A 25,614-nucleotide genomic window follows, 5' to 3' on the forward strand; every position below is an offset into this window, starting at 1 on the left:
TATCTGCGTTGTGTCTGGGTGGAGGTAGATATCTGAAGCAGCTCTTAGAGTGCGTCTCCTTGACTGTCCACAGCTCCCTTCAGCCACTTTATTGGCTCTTCGTGTAAACGCGTTCTCGATCTTATCCTTCATCTCGGGGCGGTTGGGCACGTTAAAAAGCCGTTATGGCCTCGTTACTGCACGGCCGTTGGATTCCTGGGAGCCGACAGCCCGTGACACTGAGTGGGAATCATTATCAGCGCAGGCTCACGGGGTCAGAGTCTGGACAGGAAAGATGAGGCTTCTCTGTCCTTTGGATAACACAATTTGGTCGACATTAGCGCAAATATAGCCCAGTCCTCGGGGACGTGTGTGTGTGTGTGTGTGTGTGTGTGTGTGTGTGTGTGTGTGTGTGAGCTCACGTGAAACCTCTTTGCCCATTATGTCTGTCAACATGTCTGGGGGAAACTTGGCTCACGTTCAATCCAGAGAAATGACCCTCCTATCCACATTAGAGAGCGCTCATTACACCTGTCTTTTCATCACACACAGTGACTGAAACGAAACGATGACTTCCCAACATCGGAACCAAAACGCCCCCCCCCCCCCCCCGAGCCTTCATACAGTAAGAAACACATTAAACAAACTCTGAGAATAATGCGGCCATCTGTTGCGTTTAACTGTTGAGCTAACAGGCTAATCACTGTGATGTCATCTGTGTGTGCGGTCTGCGGTCCACAGGCAAACACACACACACACACACACACATTGATGCATGCATGTCGGCACATACACACACTGGAGGAAATTGGATCGAGTGTGGATAATCATTGCATTAGCGCCGAGTGTGTAATCAGCGAGCGCCTTCAGGGAGTGAAACACACCTCGTGTTTTTACTTCGCAGCGCTCCGGCTGCAGAGTTTAAGTGTTATTTGTGGAAGTGGGAGAGGGCCGCGTGTTTGTGTCGAAGGAAATTAGCGGCTAAATAAAGAGATGTGCGGTGTGATGTCATCGAGGAGGGGCGTGATGTAACTGAGGATTTTATATTTCTAAGAACATGTTGGAAGAGAAAAATGCTGTTCACTGATGAAATGCAAAGTGACAGTTTTCCGTTCTCGGTGACACGTCGATGCAACCAGATCTTTATTTCTTCTTCTTCTTCTTTTTTTTTAAATCCACAGCTGCCCGAGCTTCAGATCTCATACTCACTGAGAGCCAGGCTCTCATACCAAGATGCTTTTGTTTGCTTTTCGAACATCTTTGGAAAATTGATTTCTCCCTGCGTGTTTTTAAAGAGTTGATCTCTGATGAGGATCCTCAACAAAGAAAGAGCAAATTAAAAAACAGAAGCCTGTCCACATACAGGCTGATATGAAAACCCCACATGCAGGAGAGAAACACCTTCAGGTTCAGAGCCAGCGCCTCCCTCTGCACAGAGCCGTGTGACGACTTTACGAGGCTCAGTGTGAAACAGCATTGTTTCTGCCTCTCTGGTCTCCGTCAACAGTCCAAACTCGCACCCAAACCTGAAGCGGAAACTGCACAGGCACCAGAACCTCAACCGGGTTTCCCTTTTTTCTTCTCTTTGAAGAACTCCTGGCACAGCTTTCAAAGCCCCTCGCTCCCTGCGCCGGCTCTTTAAATCCAACGCAGCTGAGCGGGGACAGACAATGGTTATTATTCTCCTGAACAACAATTGCTTATGTGCTTATTTTAACGTTTAACACGACCAAGTGAAGCATCAGTGAAACTGCCGCTTGTGTTTAATCGAACGATATTGGAAAAAATAGTCCCACATGTATGATGGTGAATCCACCGAGCGGTTTCTGTGGTGCTGATGCAGCAACAGTTTCCTGCTCCTTTAAAAATGTTCCAGTGACACACACACACACACACACACACACACACACACACACACTGGCTGAGCACAATGATGAGGTAATCGTTGGTCAAGTCTGTTTTGTATGACAGCAGCTGCAAACCCATTCACTTCAATTTTTAAGATTGGGGGGGAAGGGGGGGGGCTTATATAACCGGATTTATTTACAGATGTTCCCACAACTGTAAATGTAGTTGGGTTTTTTTTTATTGTTCACACACACTTTTAGATAAACATGGTGGATTTGACCTCTGCGGTCAGGCAGGTGAGTCGCACTCTGATACGTCTGTTTTTATTGACTGTAAATACTCGCTCACTTCTCCCTCAGCGATCGCTCTCGGTGCCTCGCTGAACGCCTCACACAGGTTAGTGTTTCCAGTTTGAGTGGAAACTATCTGCTTCCTAACACCTGTGTGTGTGTGTGTGTGTGTGTGTGTGTGTGTTAGCCTGAGGGATAGAGGCTCCTGAGCTGCTTGTTTTAATGAGTGTGCGCTCTCTGCTCAGCCTCACATGACTCTCATTACTGCCAGCAGAGGAAGAGATGATAGCAGGAATGTCTGTTAAACAGAAGCAGACGGCATTGAAAAGATTCCCCCGACTCTCCTCCTCCTTTTTCATCCAGAGGAAATGTCGGCGCTCGATGTGTCACACAGTTTTTACATGTCGCCCTCTGGGTTTTTTTACCCCAGCATGTGAAGGTGCCGAAAAATATTTAGTAAAATTGTGCAAACTGGTTTCTTACTGAAACTTAGTTTTTCAAAACAAGCTGGACTTTCATACTAAAATCCTGACCCACATTTCAGATGTTTCTCAACCGAACGTATTGATCAGTTTGGACGTCAGACGGTCGAGAACATGTGACAGTTTAAAAAGTGCTTCATAGACTTTTTATGGTCCTGACCCACCATGTCAGAACCGCACTGTGTTAGAGAACAGCAGGTTCTGTTTGTCAATATGCAGAATGTTGAATCTGGAGAAATGCTAAAGTTTGATGAACCAGCTTTCAAAGCAGCATGAATGTATAATTTAAAAAAAAAAAAACAGCCCCAACAAATGTCACAATATCCACGAATCTAAGATTGATCGTCGACATGTAGGTCCAAAAATCAAATGTTACATATATGTTTTTGTTAAATCTTTACTTGTAGGGAAACCAGCTGAAGCGCCAGGAAGTCAAGAAATAGTCCCACGCATAATCCCTCAATAAAACCCACAGCTGCACTGCATGGACCAAACATGGCAAATCAAACCGGATCATAAATGAACTTTTAGGAATGTTTTTTTTTTTTTTAACCATTTAGGCAGAGCCAGCTTTACTGTTTACCCGCCGCTTGAAGTCTTAATGCTAAGCTAGGCTAATTGGTTACCCTAATGTGATGACAGTGGTGTCATTCTTTTCATTTAACTCTCTTTAAGAGAGCGAATAAGCGTTAAACCCACATACTTCCCTTCCAAACAGATCCCATGTTCCCAAAGGTCTTAAATACTCTAAGAAAGACTCTTTTGTGGTGGGCTTGAGCTGCAGACCCCCCCCCCCCCCCCTCTTACCCCAGTCCCAACATAATAGCTTGCCCCCAGCTGTGGACGGGTTCAACAGATCAGCTTCAGGCTAACACTGCTTTAACTGAAGGGAATTCATGTTGGGGCATTTCTGGCCTCTCTTTAAAGGGCCAGAAAAGAATCTGGACTTTGAAAGGAAAATCCCTTGAATTCGTTTACCCACTTCTTCTTGTAATTGGAAAATGCAAGAATTTACCCTGCCAGGTTGTCATAAGGACAAACTTTACTCCAAACATAAATCTGCAGATGGAAAGCAAGAAAAAAAAAATCTGTTACTTTGCTTTTAGTTTTTTATTCTTCATTCACAACTCGCAGCTCCGTTTGTTCCTGCCCATGTCACTGTTGACACAAATATCATGGGACTGATCCGTGAAATCGATGTTCCTGTGTTTTTATCAGATCATAAATCATATCTCAGCGTGGGGAAAATGGGAGAATCCGGTGTGGAAAAAGGCTGGGAACTGTTGTTGTTGTTGCTGCTGTGTTTGTTTTTAAATAGTTTTATACACAGCAGGTCACACCTACACATTCTCACACTGATGGGAAAATGTAAAGTGACCATCACAAGTCACTAATCCCATTCATACACGTTTAGTGTCTTGCCCAAGGACACATCAGTGTAGCTGCAGGAGCTGGGGATTGAACCCCGACCGACTCCACCGCCATTATCCTTCCTTCGACTTTCTGCATCGTCGTCTATCCCGTCCTCTATTTCAGCAGAAGAGTCCAGTTCGTGTCGCTCACTGCTCATGACAGATTCATGTGAGCTCCTTGGAAAGAGTTTCACACGAGCTCACGTAGTTTCAATCATTCGTATTCAGACATAATCCAAAAGTGTTCCCAAGCAATCAAACAAAAACAAAGAAACAAAGCGTGTGCTGTATATAGACTTCTTCTTCATATAAGATTAAGAAGACTAAAGTGTGGACGTCTAATTCAATGAAGGGAGCGTTGATTTGGAGGCCTGCTCTCAGGCTGGTATGCTGTTTATTAGTGCAGTGATTCCAGCGAAGCTCCTGTGGAGAGTGTGTATTATTTCGAGCTTATTCCAAAGTATGTGTGGCAAAATGCTGCTTGTTTTTCCACCGTTCATAAACCTGACGTCGTCGTTGATTATACCTTTTTTGGCTATGTTATATTTCCTTATCGGAGTATCACTTCACGTAGAAACAAAGTATGTAATGTTAGTTTTTTTCTCTCTCTCTCTCTCTGAAGGTTTATCTTGGCCTCACCTGCTGCTTGTAAAGGGCCGCAGGTTCAGCACGACTCTGTGGGTCTCACAGGAACTCAGAGCGCCGTGTGTCATTGCCTTCTCAGGTCATTTGATGTCATCTGGGTCGTTTTGCCGTCTTACTACAGATCTAGATTTGTCTGCAGCTCTTTCGCTAAGTCAGTATGGTGCTATGGCACAACCCTTAAAAGTTTTAGCCTGACGGTTATCGGGGTACAATTATGGAATAATTTGGAGAGGGAGATGAAACAATGTCCGAACATCAACCTGTTCAGATATAAATATAAAAAGACTTTTGAAAAGTATAGAGGAGAAGAAACGCGTTGCCACTAGGGGGAGCAGTTGAACCAATTTGCATTCACGTAAAGTTAAAACCCAAACAGGTACGTTGTGTTTAAGTGTGCATGCTGCTCTATTTATTATTTTGTATTATTTATTTATTTTTTTGATTGACCGTTTTGATGTAAATTCTATTTGTAATGATTTTGGGGGTGGGCACTTATAAGCTTCTGCTTCGGCCCACTCCTTTTGAGCAGCTCAAATAAACAAATAAAATAAAAAAATAATAATACTAGTGTAGCAGGTGGTTTTAAAAAAACAGCCCCTATTTTCACTGTGTGTCCTGATATCATGACGTCTGAGCAAGGCTGCAGGGTTGTTAATAATCTGCCATTAAGCACGGTAAGGATAAAGTAACCTGTCCCGTTATCTCTCAGTGTTTGTTTGTTTGTTTTTGTCACTGCTGTTGTGAAAGTACCAAACGAGCCCCGAGGCCACAGTGGGATCTCTCTGCTGATGGATTTATAGCCTTGTTTCCTTCACTTCACCTCCAGGATCTTTTCCAGTTATCTGTGTTTGATGAAGAAGCACTCGTCTTCTCTCCCTGATCTTCGCCTTTTAACCCGTACTGTGAGATCCTGTGAGCGGGAAGCGCCGCAGTCCAGTTAATGCTCGGACTTATTGAAGCCACTCTATTGACCTGAGCTGAGTGCTGCTCTGCTCTGACGGGATCCATTAAAACACTTCCATACTGCTGGATAGAGTCATCCATTAGTTAATTATCTACAGCCTGATGTGTGTGTGACGAGGGCAGAGTCACCTGAAGCTGCTGCTCGACACCACAGACGATTAATGGAAGTTGTATTTCTGACCACGTGACAATCAAACAGTCACTTCCAGCTGCTTGTTCGGATCCAACTTCTGAAAACTGAACGTGATCTTTGAAACGTCTTTCACACGAGGCTTAGGTCTTATCCCTGTCAGTGACTTTTAGTTGGATGATATAATAAAGATAGGATGGAGGCATTTAGTTGTTTTTTTGTTAAACGTTATGAAACTGTTCCAAAGAGACTCTGATCAGTCGGTCAGTCAAACGAGGACTGCAGACATCAGCGTCTCTCCTCTCTTTCCCCCCCTCTCTCTATTTTATGAACATGTGAAACAGTTTAAACGTTTTCTCCAGGTGCACACACACACACACACACACACACACACACACACACACACACTCTGTCTCAGGTTTAAATGGAAAATACCAACAAGCGAAAAAAGGGGAAAGATGCTCATTCAACAGAACAGCCAACTGCGACTGAAGTGTCGCTCTCTGGAGAAGGTCTGGTTTGGCGATTTGAACTCATCGCTGCATTGTTCATTCTCTCTCTGCAGGTTGAAGAAGGACACTGACATCATTTGGATTTATCTGAAGATTCGTCTCTGCAGGAGGTGGGTCTTTTTCAGGTCTTTTTTTCCAACAATCTTTCCTAACGTGGGATTCTTTTCCTGCAGCATAGATAGATAGATAGATAGATACTTTATTGATCCCGAGGGAAATTCAAGAATGACGGGATCTCGGCATGTTGAGCTCTTTTATTCAGTGTTGTGTTTTAGAGGTTTTGGATGTATGAGGAAAGAGCTCTCCTCAGGAGACGTAAACACTCTTTGGAGGTTTTAGGCCAACAAAGCGAACACAAACACGACTTCCTGCTTTTCTTGTTGTGATGTTATTTGGGTTCCTGTCACCTGTCTGTGCTGAGCGGGGGGAAATACAAGCTGCTGCCTTGGTGCCGATTGTTCCGGCCAGGTGTTATCTCACAGCACAGCTTTCAGCTGCTTATTTTCTCTTCACGCTTTGCTAAGTGGAGTCAAATAAAAACAGTTGGAAAATCTGAACTTTTCGTGCAGCCGAGGTTCGGCTTCTCTGCTGCCATTTTAAAACTCGCCTCGGGATAAGTCCTGAATAAGATAAAAACCCTTTTTCCCCTCAAGGTTTTGGCTTCTGTTACCTTTTTAAAGAAATGTGCAGGTGGCCTAGCGGTTCGGTTGCACCACAGGTTGTTGTCCTCCAAGCAGGCGGCACGGGTTCAGATCCGACTTCATCCACTGTCCGAACAAACAAAGGTCAAATGCAACAAACTAGAAATGACAGTTTGCAGCCTGTCGTCACTTTGAACCTGTGACAACCATCTCTTTAAAACCAAAGACTGATTTTTTTTTTCATGTCAAATATCTTCCAGTATACGATGACTTACCGACAATCTGTATTGTCTGCCATGCGTGATGACCTTTGATTTATTTATCGTCAGGACAAAGTAGGAAGTCGGGGGCTGCGTGTTTTTCCAATACGAAGGATAACAATGGAGTGAGAGGGAATGAGCGGGGACCACCTGTGAAGGTCATTTCAAAAGAGGAAAGCCCCGCTAAGATAACAAACAGATTGATCATTCGTCACGCTGCTGCTGCATAAACAGGGAGACTTCATGTCAGTGCTTCACTTCCTGTTATCTCATACTTGTTTTTTACTGGGATGGAAACCGACTTCTTATTTCTTATCTAGAGCCTTTTCACACATGCACTCTGGGAAATGTCTGGAATATTTGAGGACAGCTCATTTTCCTTAGTTGCTCCTCAACAAGGGGAGATGACAGTTTGTTTTTTTCCTTAAATGCTCGATGGAGATATTCACAGAATAAACTAACGAGTTGGGGAAAACTTCTCAACTCGTGCGGACAAAGATGGAACCAGCCGCGCAGCAGCCGTGACATAAATGTTCCTCCCTCTCGACCACTCGCTGACCGTCCTGCCACACGGCACATGTTCAAGTCTTGTAGAAACTTTACCAGGGTGCAGCGAGGGAAAAAAAAAAAAAGCCTGGCAGATTTTTTTCCCTCACTTTCTGCCAGATTTCTGACAAGATTCTGCAAGTTTTCTGAAGAACAGACACTCATCTCTTTGTCCCCGTTACACGTCTCACTTTTCTCCCTTCAAACCTGCCTTGACAATAGCAACACACTTCTTCGTGCCTCAGCTTCACACCTCTTTGTTTCGACCTCCTCCATCTCCTCTTCCCTCTCGTCCCCGTCATTTGTCTCCGTCCCTCGTCTCTTTGTCTCCTTCGCATGTTTGTTAACAGGATTTTGGCAAGAGAGGGGGATTTATCTGATACTTTTATTATCCGAAAGGCGAGAGGATCAGGTGCCAGCTTTCCCCGGTGGTGCTTACTTTTTATTTTGAGCAGAGTATCAGGTTTTATATCTGAGTGCCCACAACAGCTACGTCTCTGCCCCTGAGCAGGGGGGGGGGATAAAGCAGCCAGCCAAGTCTCGGTTTGCAGGGGGAAGTTTATGTCACAGCCGCGGGGAAGTGAGGATTAAACTGCACTCATCCAGAGCACCAAACACAGTGAGAACAATGCCGTTAACCCCCCAGAGAAAAAAAGGCCAAATACCATCCAAACCAGCTCAGCAGAGTCGCTGATTTCCTGACTCTGGGAGAGGAAAAAAAAAAAAAAGGCTTGATGGGTTTGAAGTGTTTGTGGCCCCCAGGGCTGTTGGTGGGGCTGCTCATGCTTAAACATAATGGAGGCTGTGTTGGGCCTCCAGGCCCTGAAATCTGCAGAGCTCCTACAACGGGAAAGGCCAATCAGTAATCAGAGGAAAATAGGTGTTGCAAAAGTAGCCTTAAATATGTTGTATTACTTCAACGCATGAAACGTTTCTTTAAAAAGGTGTTTTTTTAAAATCAGGAAGTTGATTTACTTCCTGTGTTTAAGATGATAGAAAGGCTGCATGGACGTTCTTTAAACTGATCGATGAAAGATGATTGATGAAATGACCAGAGTCAACAGTTGGCCTGCTTCCTGTTGGACTGCGAGCCGCAGGTGTTTGGCACCTGTGGTTAGCTCGTGCTATGCATGCGGTTGCTTGCAGTGAAGGTATACAAGCGGTAAATGTAATCACTCCATCCTGCAGTGAGTGTGTGTGTGTGTGGCGAGGAGCCCGGGAGGAGGTGTGTGTTACAAGTTACAAAGAACGACACTGCTGACTCTCGAGAAAGCTGGGAAGGTGTTTGTGAACGAGGACAAAAAGCTGACGAATGCTAACGCTAACACGACAAACAGGTGGAATATTTCCAAAGTGTCTGCACTTTATCTGCGTCTCTTTCATCCTCAAAGAAAGGAAGCAAAGGCTGATATGTCACTGCTCAAAGATGACAACAGACGGAGTCAAAGCAGGCACCAACAGCACACAGCAATCACAGCAACACACACACACACACACACACACACACACACACACACACACACACACACACACACCTCCCTTCTGTTTGTGGCAGTCTGCTTCGGCCACCCACTTTGAGTCCGGGCTGCGATACGTCACATGCTTTTTGTTTTCCATCACCCTCTTAACCCTGGTGGCGTGGGCCCGCCATGCGAGGGTTGTTATGGTCAACATGAGAAGAAGAGGGACTTGTGGAGCAGCGCCTTCCTCACAGCTGAGGAATTACCCCGTCACCTCCTACCGCTGAGCCTCCTGCTCCCGGCCGACTGACACATAGCCGCTCAGATTGTGTAAACAGATGTGTCCGGGGGGGGGGGGGGGGGGGGGAACGTTTGACCAGTCGTGTGCATGTTTAGCGTGCTCAGGTCCACATGTGTTCGCTTTATTATGTTCCATGTTTGTATTCAGACTAAAATAAGACTCCAGGGAGTCTGTAATTGTTTTCTTTTCCCCCTCATCCTGCTGCACAATGGCTCAATCTTTTCCAGAGGTGTTAGCGCTCCTCCACACCTCTCGCAGGTGAACCCCCCGCCCCCCGCCCCTGACTCAAATCTGTGGGATCTGTTTTACACACCATCATCCCTCTTCTCCCCTCCTTCACTCTCTTTCCCACGCTCCCCGCCCCGCTTCCTCCCCGCAGCTCAGTGTTGGGATTTCCTCACCTTCAACACATCCATGTGTTTATGCTCCAGCTGCACTCCCCACAAAGTTAATAAATTAGCAAAATAAGCCTCGGAGATAGCGCTCCCACACCGAGATGTGCCGGAGTACAGCAGACGTTGACGTGTTAAAGATGATGTGGCGTGACCTCGCTGGGGGAAATGTATCCGTCTCTGGACCTCAGCTGTCCTCTTAAAGACACGGAGTCGTTGTTACATGTGAATAACATGGAGAAGCTGTCAGACAGAAAACATGTTGTAGAAAGTGTCTCAGAGAGTTTCTGTTATCACCTTCAGCTCTTCTGTAATACGGCTGATCGAAGAATACAGGCGCTGTGCGACAGAGACATACTTTGAAATTTGGTATTTTGAGTGGCTGACATGTTTAAAGACGCAGGAAGTAGGCGGTTAAATCAACCTTTAACTTTTAACTTCTTCCAAAATACTACTATCCCAAAAAAGTAAAAAGTCAAGTATCAAGAACGGGTGTATGTATGTTCGATGTCTGAGTGCAAAACCATTCAGAGAACACCCGACTTTCTCCCTGCAGGGAGCGGGATGTTAAACATCTGCCTCGATGTGCGGGCTGATGGGGCCTTAATGCAGCCGCGGCCTTCAAGTGGCCAGATGGTCGTAGCTGCTCCCTCTGTGGCGTTCACACTCGGCTCAGGTTTCTTTGACTGCACGGAGAAGTAAGTGTAGCTGTGACGATGCCACCGACGTCCATCTGTCAGTTTGATACTTAGCTGTGTCGTTGGGTGACGTGAAATGCCTGACATTCTCCAGGGTTGAAAGGAGAGCGGTATTCTGTTTTCAACCATCAGGTTCGCCGTTATGTCAGAGTTTTCCTTGTAATCCACATCTGACTCCACCACACACTGAGCTGTCATTATAATTCACCACCGTTGGAAACTTTTCTCAGAGCCAAAATATTCCATCTGTCCGCCCCTCTCTGTCATTTATTTCCACGTTGGCTTTTTAAAGCAAACCCTGCACACTGTCTCTTCGTGATCTCTGGATGGCGGAGTGATGCAACAGGTTCGTGAAGCTGAGATTGAAAACACGTGGACATAAAACGCTCATATTGGTAGCTTAGACGCGTCCTGGAATGATGCGCGTCGGCACGAGCCAAAACCAGGCATAAAATGAAATCACTTCCTTCCTATGTCAAACCTGACTGCTTTATTGCACACCTCAGTATCAAGGTCACAGGTGTATGAACCCAGAATGCTTCATCACTTTTATTCCTTTTTTTTTTCACATTACAAACAAAAAATGTGTTAACTCTTCAAGGACTTATTCTTCATACTATCAGCGCCGCGTCTCCTCCTGTGAGTCTTTTCTGACGAAGCAGACTTTACGTACGCACACCTGAAAATATCAGCTGCAGATATTCTTCTTACCTGGCTCCTCCTCACAGTGGGAGAAGGGAGGGTCTCCTCAGGTAAGACGTGATGTTAAAAAAAAAAAAAAAGTCCATAATGCAGCCATGGGGATCGTACGCAGACACATTATGCGCGGCGTCTCTCACAGGAGCTTTAAACGAGATCAATATCCATCAATATTTTAGGGCCTTAAAATGAAGAAAAACCATCATTGTATTTTGTTTCCGAGTTTCAATCACATTTGTGAATTCATATCAAATGTTGTCTGAAGAGTCTTCACATAAAGAGCTGGTTTGAAGCTACTTATGTTATTTTATTTACTTAGAAACAAAGTAAGAAAACGCATTTTTATGTTGAAGTGGCTCCTTGACACACTTTCATCTGTGCTACTTTCACTTATAAGTGGATTTCTTTCTGTTCCCACCTGTTATCTGGCTCTTATCTGTTTTCTCTCTGCTTTGCGTCGAACTCGTGCACTTTCCTCAGATCTACAAGATACTGCTGATCAGAGTCGGACACGGGAAGATGAATCACCGGCCGGGGGTTTCTGTCGAAGCCAGCATGACTGATGATCCAGCCCGGCGTGTGTGCACGTGTGCTGATGTGCCGCAACAATCATGACTGCTGCAGATCTTTCCCGGCTGTCTCGTCTGTGATCCTCTGCTCTTTGAAGTGAGGGCCTGCGCTGTGTCCGAGTTTCTGACGCTGCCAAGAGGAATCTCACGGGGGCCTCTTCATGCAGCAAAGGGCGGCTTTCCATAAGTCTGTAATATGACCTGTGGTCAGTCTCTGTCTGATCTGCATCTATACCTCTAAATCAGAAACATGACCCGGTGGACGGGGTTCCTCTTAGCTTCCAACTCTGCCAGTGACAATGTTTACCTTTTTGCTCTAAACTGAGACATCTTTAAAATCTTGAAACTCTATTATGAATCTATCTAAATGTGATTTAGCCGCAAGCTAACGGTACGCATGTGGCGAGGCCCCGCTGTCTTCCCTTTAGCTAACATCAGCTAACACTCGTAGCTGCAAACGTCACCAAACTCTTTAAAGATAAACTACATTTTATAATTAGCTGTTAGTCTGATAAACTAAAAAAAAAAAAAAAAATGCTCTTGACACCTGTTGTAATTTGAATCATAAAAAACTCTGATTGGCAGCTAGAATTGGGAGATGAAAACGATGAATTAGTTTCAAAAGTGTTTGGGGGGGGGATTACAATTAACAAAGAAAGTTGTAAACTTCAGTCGCTGTGCAGGAGAAGAAAGCCGACGAGTGTAATTACAGCAGCTGATTGTTTGAAGCTCATCTAATGGTCAACCGTTGTGTTGCTGAGAGAGACCCTTTCTCCACAGGTTCTAGAAATTTGAGTAGACTTTGTGTGGCTTCAAAATGGCCCATTAACCCCTTTCCCATCCAATTGAAAACCCCAGGGTGGGGATGAGTCACCAGGATTTATTGGAAATGGGTCAAAGGAGAGGTTTTATTAGCTTCAGGGTATCTGGGCTGAAAGGATCTATTTTTGAAATGGCCCAACTTCTATTCAAACTGATAAGAAAGGCCTCTTCCTCTGGCCTTCCGCGCTGCCTTTAAGTGCTATAGCCGGCCTATCAGTATCTCTTCCTGTTTGACTCGGCTCCATTTTTTTTTTTCCGGTCCTCATATGGTTCTAATTTGTCTCTCCTCGGTGAACACAAAAGTCAGAAAACTGTAGCTGACTGCAGTCTTTGCTGAATGTTCCCTGTAAGAAATACTGGGTACAGATTGCTCCCCATCGTCCACAAAGGTAATCCAGTCAGTCCCTGAACTATCTGCTCAGTCAGGAAGTTAATCAGCTTTCTTATCTGGCAGTCACAATCTGATTCAAACAACAAACTTAAATACTATTCAATAATCACTCAATCACTTCTAGTTTACTTTAAAGCTCTCGTTCTGTGTACGATGAAGTCAGACACAAACCGATTGCAATGTCGGAGAGACACGTTTGGTTGTTTGCGTTCATGCATGAAGCTCAAATCGAAAACTTTTTAGGAGTTGTGTGAATACATAAAAGCAACTACTGCTACTGGACCTGCACATTTCAAACTCATTTAAAAAGCCATCATGATTTTTCTTAAATCTAACTCGAGAGCTAATAACGTTTTAAGGGCTCAAAATTCAAAGTTTTGGACCTTTGACTCGACTTGCCTGTCTTTATTAAGGACTCGAAACTTGAGACCACAGACTTTAGACTTAGTTGTGACTTGCAAAAGAAAGACTTTGTCCCACATCTGGCCCTGCTACAGGACGGGGGAAGTGTGGAGATAGGAGGAGGGGCTGAAGAAAGCTGTGTTTTGGTCTGAAGATTTGCTCTGAAAGCAGCGTCACTATATTACAAGAGTCCCAAAGTAAACCAATCAAAACAAATGAAGAAAAGACACTTTAACATTTCACTAGTTGTACACTTTTCAGATCAACAGTATACTTTGAAGTGCACTCTAAAACTGAGAAGTGGGCCAGTGTAGTCTCAATAATGGTTTAGCTGTTCACTTAAAAGTGTAATAATGTTTTTTTTTCCAAAAGTTAAATAACACAAGTGTAGTCCTAATGGTGCACTTACTGTTCTATACAAAGGAAGTGAAAATGCATTTATGCTGATAATAAGCTGTTTGCATTGGCAGATTGAAAAGGTGCAGAGAGCAACCAAAACAGAGGGAGAAGGTGAGAGAAACTGAGACACATAGAGAGAGAGAGAGAGAGAGAGAGAGAGAAGAGGAGAGACCCTCTCTGCAGCTCCAGCTCGTGTTATTTTAACCCAGATTCTGCTCTGAAATATGGCCACCATGTGGACTCTCTCAAGAAGTGTGGCTCCAGTGTCGGCCCCGGCCAATCAGAGGAAACGTGGCGGGTCCAGGGAGGAGGGACGTTGGTGTGGGAGGGGAGGGGTCTGGGAGTCAGGGAAAGAGAGAGAGGCATTAAAAGTGGGGAAGCAGAGGAGGAGAGTCAGAGCAGAGAAGCCGATCTCCAGGAGAGCTGGACTATCCACAGACCAATGGAGACAGGTTGGACTGTTGTCTCATTTTCTCTAATAATTGTCCTTTATTGTCTTCTTGTTTGAACAACTAAAGTTAAAACTTAAGTTTCTTCTCCTCATGAGCTTAAAGCTAGCCACCTTGCTGATGTAATGGGATGTAAATAGTATGTCCCTGTAACGTCACAGAGCTCCTGGATGTGGAGCAGATGTGCAGAAGTGTTCGGAAAGACTGTCTCATTATGCCATGGAAAACCTGACCAAGGTCTCCTTTGTTATAAACTGCTATTATTACTATCAGTGTGTGCAAGTTTCCTTAAATAATGACAGCATTAGCAACACTTTTTTTTTCTGTCTTTGTTCGCTTTCACACGAGCTTCTACACGAGAAGGACAAACGACACATCTGTGCTTTTGTTGCGTTTGACATTTCACCGTGCGGTTGATCTTAAACAGAGAGACATTGAAGTTAGACTCGAGTCGCTCCATGACCAATCATCTCCTGCACTCCCTCCTGTAGCTCCAGGGTCTTTTCATTCAAACAAATCCTCGCAGATTCCAAGGACTCTCTTGGTTTTAAAACTACTTTTTCATGATGGGTCAAATAAGGTGACGGCGTGAGGGGCTGGAAATCAAAAGACGATTCCAGTTAACCGAACGATGTTGAAGAAGTTTATCTTTTGCGCCTCATCATGTAAACGCACCGTAAACTTTCCCTTAACCTCTCATCCAGCTCTAAACAAACAGTCACCATGGGGACGCGTTCCTCCAGTCATGGCATGTCCATACATATGTAGATTGTTTCCTGTCGGCGGCGGCGTGGAGAAACGTTTCCTGCTGTTTTGTTGTCATGATGAGAGAACGGCTGAATGGATGATTTGGACAACAGTCATGCGCTTCAATACAGGTGTAGTTAGTCGCCTGATTATGGGGACTGAAGCATTTGGTTGATGGATCTGTTGGTCCACACTTCTATCTCATTGACTTCTTTTAATGCTCTTCAGAAGGGGAATCCAACAGTCTAACTTTTGTACTCTTTTTCTTTTATGTCACCATAAGGCTGATATTTTTTGCCTCTTAGTGACAGTTATTGACGATATTGAAATCAGATTTTCTCCAGATCCTCATGGTCCCTAGAAGATGACCCAATAGATTTAGGCGATTCGCATATTTTGCACCATTTTGCCGCCATGAATTTTTTTTGTTTTTTTTGTGACATGTGTTGCCCATTATTTGATGGGTTGACATGACATTTAGTCTTCAGAGGATTTATCAACTAAACTTTAATGTTCTCCGTACTCTTCTCGAGGTTGTCCACTTGTGTCTCTACAAGCATTCAATGTATTATAGTTCAATTTGGTTCAAGCAGTACTCAGAGCGTGAATCTGTCAGACTTTTCTGAAGGCATTTGGTGCTGGTATTCACGGTCTCTAGAGGATGGAGTGTCATGGTTAAGATTACTCACTCACATGTCTTGTAGTGAAAAACTTGAGGATGACATTTTAGGCCTCGGAGGGACATGTCTACCTTTAACCCATCAATAGATTCAATATCAGATGTGTTGAATTCATTCACGATCTTTCGAAGGAATCTCACTGACTTTGGAGATTCAAGACGTTTCCTTTTTGTGCTTCAATGTTTTTTTTTAGGCTTTAAGCCAATGTCCCAGCGATCTTAATTTGCTTCAGTGTAAGCAATCATTCACTCATTCATTCTCTTGTGATCGTTCGACTTCAGGGTCTAACTGTGAAGTTCTTCTATCTAACACTTTAAGAGGAGCAAATGTGAGATAGCAGGGAGTCTTGTTACTAATCTGTGCATCTGGATTAGTGTTGGAGGGTCAGCAGGGTGCTGGGTGCTGTATGGGGCTGTTAACTCCTCTGTCCATGTAAACTGAGCCTCAAATAATCCTTCGACTCCCCTCTGGTCGCTCAGAGAGGATAAAGGACATCATAAATCTACCTCTAGCCTCACATATATGGACTACCATGCTGCAGTCTGTCTTGGTAAACCTCTGTTCATGATTACTGCACAAATCTGTGCGTCTGGGAACAGCGAGGAGACGTCTGGGTATTAGTTTTGACAAATGCCAGGTACGTTAATAGAAGCAGACGTGTCCAGACTTCTCACCCACATTCAAGGAAGCCTCAGACAATTTGAGACCTACTGGTAGGTACTAACTAGCAGTCACGTGACGCAAACACTCTGCAGCCAAGCAAGGTCAAAGGTTAAGTGTCCAGATCTTAAAAGCTCCGTAACTCTCCAGCTGGTTCAAATTGTTTTCAGCTCCAAAGTGTTTTCTAACAATATTCCTGTCAGGGAGGAATTAGTCTCTGCAACTGGCCAGCAAATGTTTGACCCCAAGACTCTGGCCTGCCCGTTTGTCTTCAATCCAAACGTCAAACACCAGCCCCATCAAAGAACCCTCTGGGACTCAACCCCCCCCCCCCCCCCTCTCCGTCCAAACGTCAACGAACTTTCTGAGGGGGTGGGAGGAGCTGTTTCCAAGAACTTCAGTGAGAGATTCTCAGTCTGCATCTGTTCCTGCATCTGCTCACGGTGACGCAAAGAGAAAGCTTGTGATTCATAAAATTAATTTAGATCCAAATCCACAGAGGCAACTGTCTCTGCCTGCTCTAATGATCTCATCTGTTTTACACAGTCCAAACACGCTCGACGTTAGCGCATACACACACACACACACACACACACACACACACACCTCCCTGTAAGAGACCGCAGATCTGGGTCATTTTCTCTGCTGAAAAAAAAAGAAGAGAGGTTAGAAGAGAGAGCTGTTGTTCATATCTTGACAGGATGACGACGATCAAAGTTTGTGTAATGCTCTTACTCACTCGCACCCCTCCTCCTCCCTCGCTGAGTTTGGACCACAAGGGACGCCCTTGGCTCCGACCACCCCCGCCGTAAGGGCACACAGCAAGTTGGAAAACCTCGCAGTTTGGGCGGCACACGTGTCAACAGCAGCCCCCGGCCTCCTCTGCTCCCCTGCCAAACTCTGGCCAGAGAATGACGAACAGACTCCCAGGAGGCAGCAGGGGAACGAGGGCAGAAAAAGACTCAAAAGAAAAGAAACAACTGTCAGCTTTGGCCCAGAGCTGCATTTATAACATGAGCACAAAGGCCTGCACAGTATAAGCATTGTTTAATCTTCTCTGGCATGCCAACTTCTGTGCTCTGCTCAAATTTGTTAATGTCCCTCACAGATCAATTTAAATAGAATTACTGTTTGACTGTTTAATCTCCTCAGATCTTCCCGTTTTCCAAAGAGCTCAAGACACGGACCTCATGATGTAAAAAGTGCTTTTATTTTATAACCGATCTGTTTTCTAAATTCAGTTTCTTTGCACTGTGAAAGGTTTCATTACAAACCCTTCAAAACTTTACACGAAAAGTGGAAAGGTGGATCAGGATTTGGATGTACTTTTTGACATCAGTAGACCTTTATTATTTATACAACACTTCCGTCAAGTTGACTTTTATTGCAAATGGTTCTAAAATGTAAGTAGAAACGTTTCGCTCTTTTTGGGGTCTCTGGAGAAGAAACTAAATCTACTCGCTAACAAGCTAACCTAGCTAAACTAGCTAACCTAGCTAAACTTTAAAAGAGAAAGCAGAAAGACGAAGCTAGTCCAAACGAAAATACAAATGTACAACTTTATGTGTAACAATGTGTTAAATGTGCTTCGGTACTTGCAGTTTCAAAAAATGCCGTCCAGAGAATTGCCAAGCTAGCATTTCAACTTATCTTGCGAGCTAATTAGCCTCCTGTAGGCAGCACTTGAACGAATGATTACTTTCTTCTTGCAGGGGCTTTTCTTGAGATCCTTTCCCCTGTGCGACCTTATTTTTAGGCACTAAAATCGTCTACGATCTGACATCTAACATCTGCTTCGATTGTCTGAGGTACAAGAAGTAAGTTGTAAAAAAGAACGCAAATTCCTTTTCAAAAACGGCCTTCATTTTCATTTTCTTTCACTGCACTTCTGTTTCTCTGGGTCACTTATGTAGTGCCTCAGTGAAGATATCTCCTTACGATGAACTCACACCATTTACAGCATCCTCATTGTGCTGTGACTGACTCAGCAGAGCAGCAGTGTCGATGTCACCCAGGTTATCAGCGGTTATGTGACAGCCGGGCGGCTATTGTGTTATTGAGCGTTAGCCGACCTCAGGTCAGATGTGTGGGCTGCTCGGAGCGAGGCCCCTGGCTTGTTTTTCTCTCTGTCTGCATCCGCTTCTCGCTCTGCTGTTTCCACGTCTATTTTAACCCCCCAATCTCCATCTCCCCCTCCACACACACACACACACACACACACACACACACACACACACACACACATATCGAGGGAGACAGGCACAATGTTATTCTAGTTTTCATCTTTACAACCCCGAGCCACAGAGACCCACAGGGAGTAGAGAACACGACGAGAGCCCTGATCACAAATCCTTTAACATAAACACTGAAAACAGAAGAGGCCCACTTCAAATGAACACACAAGTCATTAAGTCCTGTCCTCAACATCCACACCAAAAGCCTCCTCTCCTCCTCCACACTCTGCTCATTATCTTCACTTCTGCTTTTCTCAAATAAGACGGAGGGAGAAACAGGAGAGCTGCGTTTCCTCCAACAAAAGAAGAGTTACTGATCACCTTTGAGCTCTTTGTATACATGCAATTATATTTTATGCATGCAATCAAAGCGCTCACCCTGTTGTTCTGTCTCTCTGTTTTTTTGTCTTAGGTGTGTCTGATGTGACGCCAGCGGGCTGGCTCAGGGAATACAACTTCAATACAATGTAGACACCAAAAACCAGACGGAAAAAAGAGTCTGAACGCAGAGCCGACAGAGGGAGGGCGAGTCCAAGGAGGAGGAGGAACGACAGCTGTGCAGAAACAACAGAAGATAAGAAGTGAAAGAAGAAAAAGAAGGAACGCTGCAGGCTGTGAATCATTGACCTGAACCTTGTGTATACAGCGCTGTCACCTACTCCTTCCCATAAAGTGTTCATTTGCTCTCACATCGCCGCCGCAAGAAGGATCACAACCCTCAGCTCCTCGGTCTTTTTGAAGGCCTCTGACCCCTCGCCTCACCTTTTTCGCCTCTCAGCGCTGTGAGACTCCAGCCGCCGTCAGCATGTGCCATGTGATCGTCACCTGCCGCTCCATGCTGTGGACTCTGCTGAGTATCGTGGCCGCGTTCGGAGAGCTCATCGCTTTCATGAGCACTGACTGGCTGGTGGGATTCCCCCGCACGCCTGATTCCGTCTTCGGGCACCACGGGGCCACGACAGCCGGAGAGGCCTACAGACCCACTTTAGGCATCTACGGCCGCTGTATAAAACTGCCCCTCATGCAGCGAGGAATACTGTGTGGACCGTACGCCATTCACTTTGGGGAGATTGCCAGCGGGTTCTGGCAGGCGACTTCTATCTTCTTAGCAGCGGGGATCCTGCTGCTGTGTGCCGTGGCATTTATCTCGGTCTTCACCATGTGCTTCCAGAGCATCATGAAGAAGAGCATCTTCAATGTGTGTGGACTGCTGCAAGGGATCGCAGGTGAGTGACAGCACAGATACTTTTTTACTTTTGATACAAACCGAAACTTCAAAACATTCGTCATCGGCCACTTCTTCCTGGTCAGAGGTACCAAACTTGTGTTAGAGAACAAATAGTTTGTTACTTTCCAACTCGACGAGCTGAGAAGGTTTCAGTTTCTCTCCCGAAGAATCAACATTGAAAAAGCTGTTCGAGGTGGGAACATGGCCGAGTGTCAAAAGTACAAACACAAAATGGGAAGCTGACGTTTTTCCATCTTTTTAACAGCAGATTTGAAGTTGTTGGTAATGGTGGAGTCAGCTGTTTGAGTATGTTATGTGTAGAGTATGTTGGTAACCTGCCTTAAAGTGACCACGAATGAGAGAGACGGTGACGTTCGAGAGCTCAATATAAAAGAGATCTCAGCCAGATTAAATAGAATAAGGTTTTTTCTCCACCTCACACAAATGTTGAACGTCACAACAGTCCCTTAATTTAAACGTTTAATATGTCACACTTCTGTTCAGCCATCAAACTCTTGAACAGAACTTTTATGTTTCTTTTGGTTCTGTGTAACAAGCACAGAGCCCTCTGTATGTTTAGGGTTTTTTTTTTAAGTCTTAAACAAAGTGGCAACCTTGCAGCATTTCCAATGTGGTGACCGCCATCTTTGGGTGTCAGTACATCTCTTCAGACACCGATGGTGATGATGTCACTAAGACCACTTCCATGGTTTATACAGTCTATAGTGCACAACTGAAAATAAGAGTGTTTAATGTCTGCAGTTATCCATCTTTGAATGATTTCTGTTTCCTGACCATCGAACATATAATCTCACATAATCCCCCTCAAGACCACCGACAGGGTTAAGCAAAACAACATCTATACAACTGTCGCAGGATTTGCTGCTTTGTAGTCGGCTCCTCGACGTCTTCTGTTTACACCGAGATGAGAAAGATTTGTTTCTATTTTGCACAACTTTAACTCGGTCATTTAGCTTTTTATTGTTTCTCTTCATTCCTGTGGCGTCCACCGTTCATCAAGGTAAATGAACTGTTTCGCTTTCAGCTCAACACATTCATTACGAGCGCCACAACTCCTACTCTCAGAACTATGTTTGATACTCGTGGCGCCTTTTGTGACTTTTCACCCCCACGGAGCAGTCAGGAGTTTTTTTTCCCGAAACACTCGGAGGCTTGTTTCCCACCTCAGGAGCTGCATGTCACCGGAGCAACTGCCACCCAAATATTTACTCTCTGCCAAGTCAGCTGGAGCTTTCTGACACCTCAAAGAGAGTCCAACACGCATGCGTATCTGCGTGTGTGTGTGTGTGTGTGTGTGTGTGTGTGTGTGTGTAGCTGTTGTCTACGGTTGTGTGTCCGGTCACTTTGACTCACCATGGTAAATTATAGAGAGCAGTCCTGACAGACTGGAGCTTTCAGCACGGTGATGATTACGGCCTTTCCTCCCCCGCCGTTGTTTATTTGATGCAGACCCCAGAAGAGGCGGGCGTGTGGGGAAGGACACCCTGAAGCTGTAAACCCAGAGCAGCGCAGGCCTCTAGACCAAAGGAGAACCATCATATGTTCTTGTATTGCAAATGTGGGCAGTGTTGGAATGAATGCACGGGACTCCTGAAAGCAATGTTGGATTTTTTATCGTATTGACTCAACTAATAAACTCCTTCAAGAGTCAAGTTGGCCCAACTTTTCAAGACTACTGTATTAACAATGACTTGGTAGGAAATAAGCAAGCAGATCCTTTAAATAAGTCAACATGTGTGCCTGTCGCCCCGGTGGTAGCCAAGCTGTGATTGGTCAATCACAGTTCAGAGAAGGTTCAAGGTTTACTTTATTGTCAATTCCAAAATATGTCAAACATACAGTGAAATCGAAATTACGTTTCCCCCTCCCCACGGTGCGAAATAAAATAAAGTACGGTAAAAAATGAAAGAAAATGAGGTAAAATAAGATAAATAATATTTACACTAATAAAATCTAAATGTGCAAAAGTACAACATTAAATAAAATGGAATCTAAAACAAGATTAGAAAAAAAAGTGAAACTTGTAAAAACCCAAACAGGGGCTCGTGGCTGTAAGAGTAGAAATGTACCGCTGAGTCTCCTCATTGTTGAGAGGATGAGGATGTTTGAGAGGAAGAGGAAAGGGGGCGAGAGGAGCTTCAAACAGCTGAGGAGGAGGAGGGAGAGTTTCCTTCAGGACTGTGGAGCTATGAGCTGATAACCTTCTACTCATTTCAACCGCAGGAAGGAGATAAGAGCCCGGGCATCTGTCCGTCCCACATCCAGCAACGTTTTTTTACCTTCATCTGAAGTCATGAAGCCCGTCACTGATAGCACGCTCGCTGATACTACCACGTCGACTCATTTCTAATCACCGTTTCCACTCGCGCTGCCGACCCTCCGGTAATGAGAAAACTGGAGCCAGACGGCAGATGTTTGGGGAAGTGATTGACTTCAGATGAGGCGATTGTGTTTCCGTTGCCAGAGATGGTCACGTCACTTCGCTGGAGTCGCTCCAAAGCTCGTTGACTTAGTCTTCACTACTGTAGCACTTTTTTTTTTTTTTTTTTTTTGTCCCCTATGACCCACTTTCCGATGGACGCAGATTCCATTAAAATGACGGTCAGTTTGAGTTCAGCTGGTTTTGAGATTTGAGCCAAAGGTAGATCCATTCTCTTCCTTTTACATAATCAAATGGCTAAAACAGACGCGCTTATGTTGGAGGTCAATCAGGTACTTTTTGTATCCTGCATGCACAATTCCCCCTCCCCAGAAAAGGGCCCCAAAAGACTTCTTGTGCCGCAGTTAGCTCACCTATAAGTGACTTCTCTTCATACCAAATTCCTCCTCACTTGTGTCAAACATCGACTTAAAAGGATTCAAAAGACAACGATAAACAAACTCCGCCGTAAAACCGTCTGTTTGGTGATGAATGCTTTTATGACCGACCGTAAACTTTCCTTTCAGCTGTGAGTCACAGAGCTTGTGACAGGTTTGACCGTTGACCATGACTCAAACAAAACGGCTTACAGGAAGTAACGCAGGATTCCCGAGAGCTTATGAGTCTGTCGTATGATATTAGGGGAAAAAGAAACTGTTCCTCTGAGTGGATGTTCATTCATGTAAAAGCTTTAACTGGATATCTGTGTTTACAAGGTGTGACTGTTGACAGTGAATCGTCAAATGGAAAACAGTTACGGGAAACACTGTTATGTAAAACTCACAAATATGGGATTTTAGCTGCACCTTTTCAATAATAAACTAGTAATCTTTTCATGCAGTGTAAAACTCTCCCGTCACTAAGAGCATTTTAACATCTTTAAGCATATTTTATTTTCCATTTTTGTTTCTTTTTCTGCCCGCAGCATTCACTGTTTTGGACTGACAACAACCAAAAACTTTGAAAATTCTCGTCATAATATCAGATAGCCAAAATCAGCAGCACGAAATGTCTTCTTTTGCTCAACCACATGTCCATGTAAGAATGCTAAATATTTAATAGTTGCAGCTTTTTGAGCATATTTGATGCCTCAGGTTTTTTTTTTTTTTTTGCCTTGGCACAGAAGTTTATTACCTTTTGCTTTGGGCAGTCAGTTACGCGTACCAAACATGAAAGGTTTTCACTGTTAAAAGCACCAAATGATAATGACTAGAGAAAGGAGCTGACAGATTGCCAGCACTTCCTGTTGCCCTCTCGCTGTCCCTTCTTATTTCCTCATCATGTGGCTCACAGCAGCTCCTCATGTTTTCCTGGAAAGGAGAAGGGCGGCCAGTTTTTTTCGGAGCGGAGCGCAGACCTGCTGTGCTGTATTACAGGGTGGAGGTTGAGGGAGCAGAGGGGTAAAAGAGAGGTGGAGGAGGAGGTGGTGGTTGCACAGAGGGAGGCAGCTATCAGAAATGGATGGATGGTGGAGAATTGACAGTTTGGATGTGAATGTAGACAAGAGCCAGCGCAGGGGGGAGGCTGGATGGGTGGAGTGCTGTGGGATATTAGGTTAGACGGTCCAGCTTGTAGAGGGGGGATTTGTGTGTGTGTGTGTGTGTGTGTGTGTGTGTGTGTGTGTGTGTGTGTGTGTGTGTGTGTGTAGGAAAAGGAGGGGAAAGGGGGTCTTTGGACGGGTGGAGCTGAGAATTAAAACCATACCTTCAATCCATCACTGGAGCCGGTCTGGATGTCAGGGCAGTGCAGCAACATGTGGAAAGAATTTATGACCTAGTTTTCATTTCCTTGTTTAATACGATATTGGATGCTTTAAGAGGGAGAGTACGAGGAGCAGAAAGACAGAGAGGAAGCAGAGAAAGAGGGAGAGATTAGGAGAGAATGAGAGAAAGGAGAGCAAGACGGCTTAACTTTCATGATTTTTTTTTTTTTTTTTTTTGCGAAGTGAAGGCAGCGAGAATGCCGGGTGTAAAAATCAAGACTGGTATCCCCCGGTTTGTTTATTAGCTTTAATTATATTACTCTAAATGCTTCCCTCCTGAGCTCTAATTGGTGCTAAGCGCCTCATCTGGCCATCTAATTCATCCATTATCACTGGAGATAGATCATAGGAAAGTAAAGAAACCTGTCTGCAACTCCCCCAAAAGTTAGTTTAGAAAACCTTGATTAAACTCAGATGTTTCCGTTTCGTCTTTTTAAAAAAAAACACTTTTGTAAAATGTGTCGCAGGAGAAACGGCAATGTCTGTTGATAACTCCACAGACCGATTATCAGAATGACCCTTCAGTGCTTTGTCAAACAAATTAGCTGCTTTAGGTAAAATGTGCTTAAATGAAAAGATTTTACCCGAACCCAAAAAAATAAAACACTGAATAAAGTAGTTTCATGTACCAAAAACAAAAAAAAAGTGTCTATGTGACTTGTTTGATTGGGCTCAGCAGTTTCTAAAATACGTTTCCTCCTGTTGTCATAGATCACAAGGTTCATCTTACTATGTTTTATTATAACACAGGTCTCCAAGGCTAAAAACCCTTTAAACTGTAGTGAATGTGCTTCTTTGATTTGACACAAGACTTGTCGGCCTAAATGGGTTTGGTGTAGCGGCGAGCGCTAAAGTGGAAAAAAGAATAAACGATCAAAATGATAGCATCATGAATTGGTTAAAGTCCCGTTTAGAGAAAAAAAAAAAAAGTGTTTAGATGATCTGTTGTATAAAAATAGCAATGTTTGTCAGGAATTGTTTTAAGATGTTGAAGCCACAAAGAGGCAGTAAAAGTGGGTCACGGTGAGACAGGAAGTGACCCCGTGCACCGAGATGCAGGACGCCGGAGGGTCAGCGAGCGACTGGGGCCGGCTGGAAAGCCCTCTGGCTACCTTTTCCTGTTGTTGTCCCCTCTGTGTGTGTCGTGTGCTGACCCGACACACAGTCAAGATTCAGGTCTGCTTCTCTCTTTCCTGTTAAGTCCATCTCTGATTATCTTCTGGCATGTGTAAAGGAAATCGTTTGGTGATCGGATGCTGTGAATGCTGTGATGGCACTTAGGCAGGAAATGTTTTTGGGTGAGATGATGATGGAAGTCGCTGTAAAGATTAGTCATTAAAAGACTCTGAGCAACACCTGAAGCAGGTTTTTACACTTTCTCACCGGCTTGGACACAACCTGGAGCTCTGCATAGCTGCCAATAAATCCGCCTATCATGACGTTACTGTTACTGTCCTTGTAGGAGAGATAAAGTGTATTTTTAACCCATTGACGCCTGTTGTCCCGAATTTGCATAAAATTAAAATTCATGTCCCGAATTTGCATAAAATTAAAATTCATGTTATATAGTAGT

General features: G+C 44.4%; 1 protein-coding gene across 2 annotated transcripts in view; it reads left to right on the plus strand.

The window, feature by feature from the left end:
• The window catches only part of lhfpl2a (LHFPL tetraspan subfamily member 2a), a 37,768-nt gene that overhangs the window by 10,218 nt on the left and 1,936 nt on the right, over positions 1–25,614 (plus strand). Inside the window, exons 2-3 of one of the 2 annotated variants that reach the window (XM_079365083.1) lie at positions 6,315–6,371; positions 19,024–19,837. In XM_079365083.1, the coding sequence (XP_079221209.1) occupies positions 19,417–19,837 (421 nt within the window). In that variant the 5' untranslated portion in view covers positions 6,315–6,371; positions 19,024–19,416. Of the gene's footprint in view, positions 1–6,314; positions 6,372–14,214; positions 14,294–19,023; positions 19,838–25,614 lie in introns of those variants that run through there. The other variant, XM_079365084.1, reaches the window with a different exon arrangement.

This window comes from Symphodus melops (assembly GCF_947650265.1).
Source record: "Symphodus melops genome assembly, chromosome: 16".
In the NCBI taxonomy this organism is placed as follows: domain Eukaryota; kingdom Metazoa; phylum Chordata; class Actinopteri; order Labriformes; family Labridae; genus Symphodus; species Symphodus melops.